General features: G+C 36.5%; 1 protein-coding gene across 6 annotated transcripts in view; it reads right to left on the bottom strand.

Moving 5' to 3' along the window:
* Positions 1-2,344: 2,344 nt before the first annotated feature.
* The window catches only part of LOC135102825 (equilibrative nucleoside transporter 1-like), a 64,408-nt gene continuing 55,228 nt past the window's right edge, over positions 2,345-11,524 (bottom strand). For all 6 annotated transcript variants that reach the window (XM_064008377.1, XM_064008376.1, XM_064008379.1 and 3 more), the window contains 8 exons: positions 10,191-10,272; positions 9,347-9,486; positions 8,842-8,987; positions 8,238-8,470; positions 7,815-8,028; positions 7,440-7,525; positions 6,084-6,283; positions 2,345-5,672 (listed from right to left, as the gene is read on the bottom strand). In XM_064008377.1, the coding sequence (XP_063864447.1) occupies positions 5,561-5,672; positions 6,084-6,283; positions 7,440-7,525; positions 7,815-8,028; positions 8,238-8,470; positions 8,842-8,987; positions 9,347-9,486; positions 10,191-10,272 (1,213 nt within the window). In that variant the 3' untranslated portion in view covers positions 2,345-5,560. The remainder of the gene's footprint in view (positions 5,673-6,083; positions 6,284-7,439; positions 7,526-7,814; positions 8,029-8,237; positions 8,471-8,841; positions 8,988-9,346; positions 9,487-10,190; positions 10,273-11,524) is intronic.

Below are 11,524 nucleotides of genomic sequence, written 5' to 3'. Positions count from 1 at the left end.
TATATATATATATATATATATATATATATATATATATATATATATATATATATATATATATATATATATATATATTAACAATATTATAATTACCTTGACACAAAAGTTTTCATACTTTTGATGTGCTAATCATTCACATTCCCATAAAATCACAACAGACAGATAGATAGATCTAAAAACTTTATGGCACAGCAAACTCATGAAATTTGGCAGCATACAAAAAATTGTTACACTTCATATTATACTTTACATATGAAATACTTACATAGCTTTAGTGGGACCAAATAAGTAATATTTGACCCAGAAATTTCTATCAAATCTATGACAAAGAAAGCACCTCTCATTTAGAAAATATAAAAATAACTTCCATACAATATGAGCTCATCAGTCCTAACTCTATTCATTAAGCAAACAACATTTAACCCTCTAGATTTGGTCTAAGAAAGATGTGTTGCATCAATAATTTCTGACTTTACCATGAACACTTCTGGGAATGTTTTTGCACAAAAAAAAAAAAAGAAAAAAAAAAAAATAAATATTTTGCCTGTTGAGGTGTTTGAAATTTCCTGTCAGGTGGTGCTACTGACTATGATAGCACTGATGACAGCTCTCCCGTAAATACTCTAAACTATATAATACACTTGGGAATTAATTCTAAAAATTAGTTTTTAATATCATTATCTTATGGTTGGCAACTGTGCGGAAGAGGGTCAATGTGAAAAATTAATCACAGGTTTTGATGATTCATCCTTCCTAAATATTTTGTTTATACAGTGGAAAAATTTCATGCTTTGAAATACTGAGAAATTCACCCAATGGATTACGGAGAGAGAGAGAGAGAGAGAGAGAGAGAGAGAGAGAGAGAGAGAGAGAGAGAGAGAGAGAGAGAGAGAGAGAGAGAGAGAGAGAGAGAGAGAGAGAGAATTTTACCAATCAGGTCATAATGATCACTATGGCCTAAGCCAGGTTTAGTCAACAATGACTGTCCCATCATTAAATGTGGCTTTCTATCTCCTTTTTAGATAATTTTTCTTAAAGTTTTCCATATAGCTTATCTTATTCCCTTCTTTTCTTGGAGCTTAGCTTCTTATTTCCAGTTTCATAGCATTCTCATGCCAATCCTTAGTGGACTATCTGAAACTTTATATCCTTTACAGGGCTCCTTCAGCACTACTAACTAATGTAATGCTTTGTATTTTACAATACCAAGAAATTTATCTGAAAGATTGAACCCTCTGACAGGACATCTTCCAGTTACAGCATAATGATCACCACATCCAAGTGTTTAGATGATTTTCATTTGCCCACCATCACATATTCTTTGCTAAACCAGTCAGTGAAAGAAGCTCTCCTCCTTAAAGATTACAAGGCTGTCAAGTATCTGCATTGTAATGACTGGTAATTCTAGAATACAGAACCATATTTTAGTGACACCTCCACTTTCAACTCTATTGTAGCATGCAGTGAACAGTTGCTGCAACAAGAATACTAGTGATACAAACTTTGAGGAAGATAGGGCACACACTTACTGTAGAAGATGGACATAATTAACATTTAACTTTATTGAAATTCTTTAAAACATAAATACAGTTTTATCACAAAATATTTTGACATTCTAATGCCAATGTTTTTGGTACAAGAGGCAGTTATAAACTGGCACTAAATTAATAATTTAGAATATAGTGTAAGGCAATTAGTTTTAATTTTGATTTCCATTGCTTTATCAAATATTACATTAAAGAAGAGCTTTATGATAATATATCTGTGTATGTGTGTATGTGTGCTTATTCCTGACATATAATAAGGGAACTGTGCTCAAACTGTCCCATCTCCCATACCTAGAAGTAATAAACCTTTCCTTAGTCATGAATACTTCTTGCATTGATCACTCTCATCTAAGTCATTCCAAATGTTTGTAGGGGAAACTATGCTTCTTGATGTCACTCCTACAAGTGGTCCTCTTCAGCTTTCTTTCTTGTCCCCTTGTGTGTGTGTGTGTGTGTGTGTGTGTGTGTGTGTGTGTGTGTGTGTGTGTGTGTATGTGTAGCAGGGGATGGCTTCCCTGAGTTACTGAAAAAGGCCAACTTTCTGACACATGGACGGTGAGCTTCCTGAGCACCTGCCTAAGTCCACTGGAATGATGCACTCTTATACCTGTGGCAGGCAGCTGAATGTGTCAGCTCACTACAGATCTATTTATCTATAATTGTGTTATATATTAAAGCTATGCTGAAATTCAAGCATTTCTTGACATAAACAAGTTTCTGCTTAATATGCAAAGCTTGTAAATTTTCTGGGAAGGAGAAAATTCAGTTACAGGTAAAAATTGCACTAAAAACAAACATTTGACAAAGTGATGGTTTTAATTACTTGGCTCACATGGAACTAATAGATAATACAAAGATCATAATACAAACAGTATTTTGCCAACAAAAACAAATGCTGTGCCATGACATGAATTATTTAGCATCATAAGTGCAAATTAACAGTTTCATAAAAAAAAAATATATATATATAACACTATGACTAAAATGTGATGTGCATTTTTATACAATACTGATATACTGAGCTCTGAAAACCAGTTTTCATGATAACATTCAAAGCAGATTGATTCAAAGACTTTTCTGTTATGTAATCTACTTTTTATTTCTTACATACCATGAAAAATTACAAACTCTAATGTCATGTCAATGGATCACACTGCAAAGCTTGTTTGGCTTGTATAATTTAGTCCTCTTTCCTGAAGTCTGGATCCCAACACTCTTTTTGCTAGAGAAACATGATGGTGGTAATACCAACAGTGGTAGTGATGATGATCAATATGATGATGATGATGATAAATGATCATGACAGTTAACTAAAAAAAAGTTATCCCTACCTTTGACAACTTTGGTGGTATGCTTTGTCAAGGCTATCTATTGAGAGCCATTTTGTGTACTTCATGTACAGCTACACATCTAAATCACCATATTCATACTGTGAAATGCACATCATTGTCATGAGTAAACAATAATACAATGATGAGTATTATGTAATTCAATAGCATTACAAAATTCAACATTTCATCACATCATGTATTAATATTTCAGGTTCTTGAAAACATTATCTTTCACACCTTTGCCTGTTTACCTTTCCGTGTGTGGCAAAGATTTGTAGATTATCTCTAATCTATTGTTGGGGGTGCATGCATACATGCACATATATGCAGGCACACACACACACACACACACACACACACACACACACACACACACACACACACACACACACACACACACACACACACACACACACACACACACACACACACACACACACACTGCAAAGTGTAGTAGTCAGCACGCTTGGCTCACAACTGAGAAGGCTTGGGTTCAAGTCCTGGGTGTGGCAAGGCAGACAGTCAAGCTGTAGCCCCTATTCATTTGGCAGCAAGTATGTACAGGATGTAATCCAAGGAGTCTGTCCTTGCTGTCCTGGTGTATGAGTGGTCTCAGTCCTACCCAAAGATTGGTCATTGGTCGAGCTCTTTCTGTAGGGGAGTGGCTAGCTGGGTGACCAGCAGATGACCATAGGTGAATGACAGAAGGGCAAGAATGTTTGTCTTCCACTCTTGCTGGGTTGCAAGGCCACAACTCTTGGCTTACACCCTGTACCTATTCTCTGCTAAGTGACCAGGGTTTACAACATTTAAAACTTAAGCGATGGGCATTTAGTGGTGGAATCTCTTCTAATAACAGGCATTTTGAAGAGAAAAATCACTCTCATTCTTAAGAGTTATTATGAGCGAAGTGAAGTTTACTATAGAGGTTACCATTTTATTTTGAGCAGCCTGGTCTGGCCCAGCCCGACAATAATACTATTCAAATGCTAATATCTCTGGAACTGTGCAGCCGATCATAACGAAATTAACACCATATGATAGCACAACTCTATCAATTTTATATGATATAGCTTTCATCTTTTCTATTGGTTGAAGTCAATGGGTAACTTGCAAATAGTAGAAAGGTGTCAAAAATGTAATTTGGTCATTTTCCTGCAATTTTAACCAACTTTCTTTTTGTCTCAACAAGAGCAGACACATATTATTGAGTGCAGAATGAAATTTCCTATCCAACGGTATACAGCAGAACCATTGCGTTCTTGCAGACTTTTGAGCTAGAGTGAATTGAATATCAGGCTTCGCTCGTTAATCGCCTTCCAGCCATTTTACTGGTATTTCCTTTAATACAGATCAAAGAATGATGAAACTTAGAGCATAAAAAGTGCCTATCCTTCTCCTTTCTAATGGTGTTTTTGTCTGACTTGTTATCTTAGTTCAGCTGGAAGTAAAGGTCGAATAACAATGTATCAGCCACTTTACAACAGTGGTTGTCGTTATGAGTTTGTTACACTGGATATAGCACTGGCTACAGCTCGTGCACCTGCAGCTTCTATCTTGTCTTATCCCCTCTGTCCCTCACCACTCTCCCCACATCTTAAAAGGAATGTTCTTCCATTGTGCCCAGAAGTTCCATGAATGTGATTCCTTGCCTAATAGCACTTACTGGGAGTGGGCAAAATTGGCTTACATTTGCGCTGGGCCATGTATTGGGATGAGGGCAAATCACTTCCTTCCATGATTCTTACTTTGTATGGACTACCAGATGGAAGATCATGAAAAAGTGGTAGGGAGCAGCTTTATAAGTGTTACCAAATAAAGCTCAAAACATTTCTCTTTTGCCTCTGCTTGATTTAAACCAGGAAAATTATTTGGCACACATATGCATCACATGTCAAAGCCCTGAGATGCACACCACTGCATCACCCATCACTTAGGAGTTAAGGAGACAACCTTACTTTGTCTCCAGCCAGCTGAGGATTAAAACTCAATCTCTCTTGAGTATGAGCCGAGCATGCTTGCCACATCACCGGGCTACATGATATAAATACATAAAAAGTCCATTGAAATTCATGTAAAAATAAGTCATGCAATTTTTCCTCTAAACAGAATTAATTTTCACCGTATAAAAAGGAGGTAGGGCATTACACTGATTCTTAAATACATAAGGAAATTTGGTATTTATTTACGTTCTGTGAAGGTGAAATATTACAAGGAATAAAGTAAAGAAAAGGAAAGAACTCTGAATGTTTTCCCTGTTCACCTCTACTGCATCTCGTGAACTTCATCATCTATATATAAAGAAATATGCCCATTTAACAGCAGCAAATCTTACCTGTTCCATTGGTTAGATCCTTTCATTCTGAGTATTTTGACTCCTATTTATATGCACCACAAATTCATTATAATGCTATGGATGGTGGGAGGTGGGCAAAGAAAAAAATATTGATCTGCTGTGAAAATTATTTGTAGATTCATCGAGAACACCATAATCTACCAGAAAAAAAAAATTATCTGCCATTGTGAGATGGGCAATTTTCTTAATACTTGCTAGTAAAAATTCCTTGAATTTTTATCATTTAGAGCTCAATGGCTATTCTAACCTCAGTACAAATAAGCATACATGGGTGATTTGATCAGCCCACAATAGTCATCGCCATGTACCACAAGGAAGTTGAGTTCTTAGCTAATTAGAGCAAAGGCAAATGATGAGAGGCCTCCTGTCAGCAGGCCCAGGCCCAGCATGGCTGCCATCATGCTGCTGGCCACCTCAGCCTTGTCCTCTGTCACAAGCCTGGAGAGAAGAGATGCCATTAAGCACCATTCATATAATTTTCAGGAAGCAGTATGCATGCAGAGTTTGGGATGGATGCTGAGATTTACACATCTCATTCAACAAACAAAAAGAATAAATGAAAATATGAATTGAAGTGACAGTACTTCATTTAAATCCCATTTCTCCTGAGCAAACTTTCCACACAAAGTGGTGTTACAAAAGAGTACACTGATGAAACTGTCACACAACAAAGATTCGTACATCAGTATGCCATAAAACTTTATGCATCACTGTATGGAAGAAAAGGAAAGAGATAATGTATACAAATATCATGATGTTTCTTTTCTTTCACGAATAAGATACTATCCATTTCAACTAACAACAGTGATGGTTCAATGAGGGCAAGTGGCAACATGGCTCAATACTCACTTTGGACCATACATCATGGATAGTGATGAGCAGTAGCCATTGGAGAGGGAGAAGAGAAGCATGAACAGGATGTACCAGGAGTCATGAGCAAACAACGTGGGAATGCTAGAGTTTGGATCATGGTTGCACAGCAGGAACAATGGAATAAATACAACTCGTAGTGCAACCATCAAGTACAGAATCCAGGAACCACGCCGAGGCTGTGGAGAGAAAACAAAGACAATGACAGGTTTATCCAAAAGTCAGCTGCTCACAATTCTTTTTAAAAGGTATTCTCTGTTCAATTAACCCTTAAAGGACTGGCAGTCGTGGTGATTTTTGTCCTGTTAGGACCAGTCCTCCAGAGCTAAATATAAAAAATAGCCTGTATTCACACAAACCTTAAACTTAGCCTGCAACAGAAGAGCAAATGAAATAGATTTGTACTCAATATCAAGTCTTCCTCTTTCTAATGATGCAATCCAGATGTCTCTATGTGCAGTGGCTATGGAGAGACAGTGAGTTCAAGAGGAGTGAATTTTGGAAGGAGTGAGTCACTTACCTGCCATGCAGGTGTTTCACCTGACTGGAAATGGCTAGCATCTAATGAAAAAAGAGGACCCCTGAGCTCTCTTCAGACATGCTAAACAGTTTTATTGAGTTCCCGCCTTATTGCACTCTCACTAAGATATACAGTAAATGGTCAGGTGCAAGTGGGTAATATGTGTGGCATTGAGGTCTGAAGACAGGAGAGAGTGGGCAGGGAATTGGACTTGTCCGAATTACTATCACTGCATTTGGCCATGGTGACAGCAGGTCAGAGACTGAGAGATTAGCCTCACTAGCTTGCGGGCAGTATTACCAAAGATTGAACTATGAAAATTGACGAATTGTAGCTAAGTTTAGTGTAAAAATCAGAAAGCAATTTTAACTACTTCCAGTCCTCATTTGGTAAAGCAGCTATAGCCACCTCTGTTCCATTAGGAGTTAATGACTTCAGACTCCCATAGAGCACAGGTACATTATCCCTCTCACTTTGCAAGCCAGACAAATTGATATTACCTATAACGACATTCATGCTAACTTTCATTATCACATCAAAACAAAACCCTTATTTTCAATCTTACTGCCATTGTTGCTGAATGAAGAGGCAGGATAAAATATAAAAGTGACTATAAAAACTAAATGAGAAAGTTTTCAACTGTGTCTCTCACACTTTATTTACTCAGATATCTTTTCTTCACTATGTTCATTATCTTTATTCTTTACCAGTTCTGATGCCTTATATCATGTCATATCAGAACACTACACATCTTACAAGTTACTCCATCTAGTCTGAAGACCATAAAACAATGTCAATGAAGGTAAGACACTCACCCACATCATAAACCCAGCCACTTGACGTCCAATGTAGTCACCAACATTGAACAAAAGGAAGGTAACAACTGGCTGGAAATACACCTCTAAAATAACAAAAAAATAAAATGTATTATTTTTTATTCTTATGAAAACTGACTTCAAATAATCAAGAAAATCATCATGTACTTTACTGTGATGAAGAAATATATATATATATATATATATATATATATATATATATATATATATATATATAAAGTAATTTCCATGAAGGACATTAGAAAAATAGGTACATCACTCATTTCTCTAGATTGTACCACTCTTAGGAAATAGTTATTTATAGATATCTAACAAATTTTAAATAAGACAAAATACAATAAATCTAATACATACGTGACCAAGTTTCATCTTCTGCAGTGGAAATAATTTTGACACACAGAGCTGGAAAGGCACCAAGTGTGACAGCAAATACACCCCACACGGATACTCCCAGTGGCCAAATCTCCTTAAATATCTGGACCTGCTCACTAAAGGTCCTTTCAGCTTGAGGGGCATCATCAGATCCTTTTTCAGGCTTTTGGCAATTGGTATAGTGCTTGTAGAAATCCTGGAAGACAATTGCTTGAATGACCAACTGACTGACTGACTTACTGATTGGTATTAAATAACTTAAGTTTTCATAGTGTGAAATTTTCTCTTATAAATGCATACTCTGAGCTTAGACAAAATACACTTACTGTAAACAAAAACTTGAAATGCTATACTTGTACACTCATAACACATTATTTCCACAAAGAAAAAAGTAATTTTACTTACTGTTTTTGACATGAATAAATAAGCCAGCAGAGTGAAAATCATGACGATGACAGCAATCATGAAGTAAATGAATGCAGAATTTTCATCCTTTGCTCCCACTGAGAGAGATACAATCCGTGCACCTGAAGCAAACACACCTCCAAGGGCCTGGCCTGACACCACAGCAGTTATGTACTTCTCGGGAAACATTCCTGCCACACCAAACAGGCCACCTTGAAAAATGGCACCAGCACCTGTGGATGATGTGGCATGGTAATACTGACACATATGTAGTGTTGATATGAATTACATAGATGATGCAAATAAATAGAGAAATAGATAAAATAATAGATGATGGTAAGTAAAGGTTGCATAGCACTGTCTACAATTTCATGCAGCATTTAAGTATTTCCATTTAAAAAAAATAAAATACATACTGTTACATAATGTCAAATTCATTCCAAATTGAGGATACATACTTTACAAAATTTTCAAATAAGAAATGTAAGTCTGCATATTTGGTTTCCTTCCATTAGAACTATAAGTGGTAACATATATGTGGCCCACCATCTGGCATGGCAATGTTTTTGATAACATGAAGTGTCTTCCCAACAGTCTCACTTACTGTTGATAAGGATGATGACAGTCATGGTTAGGGCGAAGAAGCCAATTTGCCACTCACTGGTATCCACTTGGGTGAATACAGTGGTGATGCAGAAAAGCAGGATCATTAACGTCAAGGAAGCCAGGAGCCTGATTCGCTGGGGGATCCTGTCAATCAGAAAAGAATGCATTTTTATGCACAGGTTTCATCACTCACAGCTGACACTGTAACTATCTATGCACATTACCTGAATAATATCTTAACACAGAAATGCAAACAATAGGGATATGATAACTTTATGCATGTCCAAAATCAAGCAATGAAATGAGTTTGAGATCTTTTTGTGAATCCCAGATATATAAAACAAAATTGGTAAAACTCTCAAAATTGTAGTATGTGAAAAGTTGAAAATTAATCATGATTACAAAATCTACAGCAGAACAATAATTACTCTACATTCATCTATACATTAAGGAATACTTTATACAACGTAAAGGAAAGCAAGAGCACTATGCCAGTTACTCACTTGTGACTGAAGAGTGCATTAATAAATAGGAATATAAAGTTGGGTATCTGAGAAAGGCAGACTTGCATGGGTGTGTACAAGTCTTGTAAATGCGTCCGTGTTCCATTGGCTGTTTTGTTTTCCAGCTTGAAATCCCAGTACTGAAAATTAATCAATATTGTAAATAGGATATCAGTGTTACTTCTGTACATGTAAGTCATACCACCCATGAATGTATGCATGAACTTAAGTAATGGTCTGCAAAGAGCACCACTGTTAATACAGAGAAGCTGATCTGAAAGTGGGTTAAATTAGCAATGAGAGGCCATCACTAAGGATTGTACCCTTGGCAGGACAATCACCATAACAGTATTCTCAATCATTCATCCTTTTTCTGGTAAACTCTCAAACTCCCTGCCTACTTCTATATTTTCTCCTTCCTAAAACTTAAATTCTTTCAAGAGGGAGGTTTTAAGACACTTATCCTCTAATTTTGAATGATTCTTTGGACCTTTCTTTAGGAACTGTCACTTCAGTATTTTTTTTCTTTTTTCCTTTTTTTTTTTTTTTTTTTTTTTGACTTGGGGCCCCTCTTACATGTTCAACACATTACTAGTCAAACCAAGATTGCTATGACCAGAATGGACCTTGGTTAACTTTGAGTGCACTGTCGCTACAAACAAAAGAATTATCATACTACTATCACTTAATATCCAGTAGTGAGGAGACTGAATATTTCACCAATTAATGGAGAACAAAACAGAGGGACAATAACTCCTCTTAACTGTGACATGGGGGTCAGTAATAAGTGCATCAAGTAACTCCAAACCACCAAGAAAGTGAGTGTCAGAAGCTATGCACTTACTGATTGTGCAGTGATGAAGAAGTTCCATGGCAGCAGTGTTCCCAGACCCAACAACAGGAAACAGAAGTACACCAACCGGCCCCTGTAAAACAAGGATCACTGTATTAAGAATGGTACAGTGCTTTTGTACATGGAAACAAATAGACAACATCTCAAAAATAATAATGTAATGAAAATGAGGTTGATTCACTTCCTGATCCTTAAAAGACAGATGAGAGAAAAAAAAAAAGGATGTATGGTTAATTCTGCCTTCCTGTAAAGTAGTTGAGAGAGAGAGAGAGAGAGAGAGAGAGAGAGAGAGAGAGAGAGAGAGAGAGAGAGAGAGAGAGAGAGAGAGAGAGAGAGAGAGAGAGAGAGAGAGAGAGAGAGAGAGAGAGAGACTTAGTTCTGGGTCCCTATTAAACCTATACAAGGAAAAAGGGTAAAGTGGTATATTTAATCACTGTACATATTAGAAGTGTTCCAAAGGGTGTAAAACCAATTTATTTCCTGAGCTGCCTTGATACTTGTCTCTTAACCCTTTGACTGCTAATGGCACATGTAACTTTATTTTTAGCAACCACAGGTAATCTTGCTCATCAAAAATTAACCTACGATAAAAAAAAAAAAAAAAAAAAAAATGATGATACCTTTCACTTGTGAGTGTAGTTTTTCAAAATCCTCATTTAAACATATAAGAGACTATAATATCAAGGTAAGCTGTACTAATCAAAGCACTCACAATCTTAATGCACTTTACATAGTCATATTGTATCATTATCAACTTGACCTCTGTGTTATGAGTGGCTCTCCTATCTACCTCTTTTGTCTGTATTCAGAAATGCATTGCTCTTTCACCATCACCTTTTTCTCAGAAGCCACAGAGATAATTAGCTGAATTCTCAAGTGTTCCTCTGTTAATAAAGTAGAAATCTTGTTAATCTGTCCCTAGAACCTTAACCTAAACTAGCCAGGGGCTGTGCCCCTCTGGACCCTCTCTGGGATACTAATCTAACTTCACTTAACCTAACCTATCCTACAGGATCGAGTCCAGGGAATTTTTTTGGGGATAGTGCCCATGCCTGTTTCAAAAACTATGGATTTCCCACGGAAACTCAGAGATAAAGTTTCTTAGAATCCAGTAAGATACTATGCAAAAATCATATTCCCAGTGTTGTAGAGTATGATGGTTTACATCATGCTCTACAACATCATACACTACCTACTCAACTACAAACTGTTACGTTACCACAATTTATTTATTTTTTTCATTATTGTTTGTCTTACTCCTCAATCAGTGATTATCTTCACTTTCAGTAACTCTCTATCATTTTATCACTATCTTCACCACATCC

The sequence above is a fragment of the Scylla paramamosain genome, chromosome 8 (genome assembly GCF_035594125.1).
Source record: "Scylla paramamosain isolate STU-SP2022 chromosome 8, ASM3559412v1, whole genome shotgun sequence".
Lineage (NCBI taxonomy): Eukaryota > Metazoa > Arthropoda > Malacostraca > Decapoda > Portunidae > Scylla > Scylla paramamosain.
This window is presented reverse-complemented; position numbering and strand designations above follow the sequence as displayed.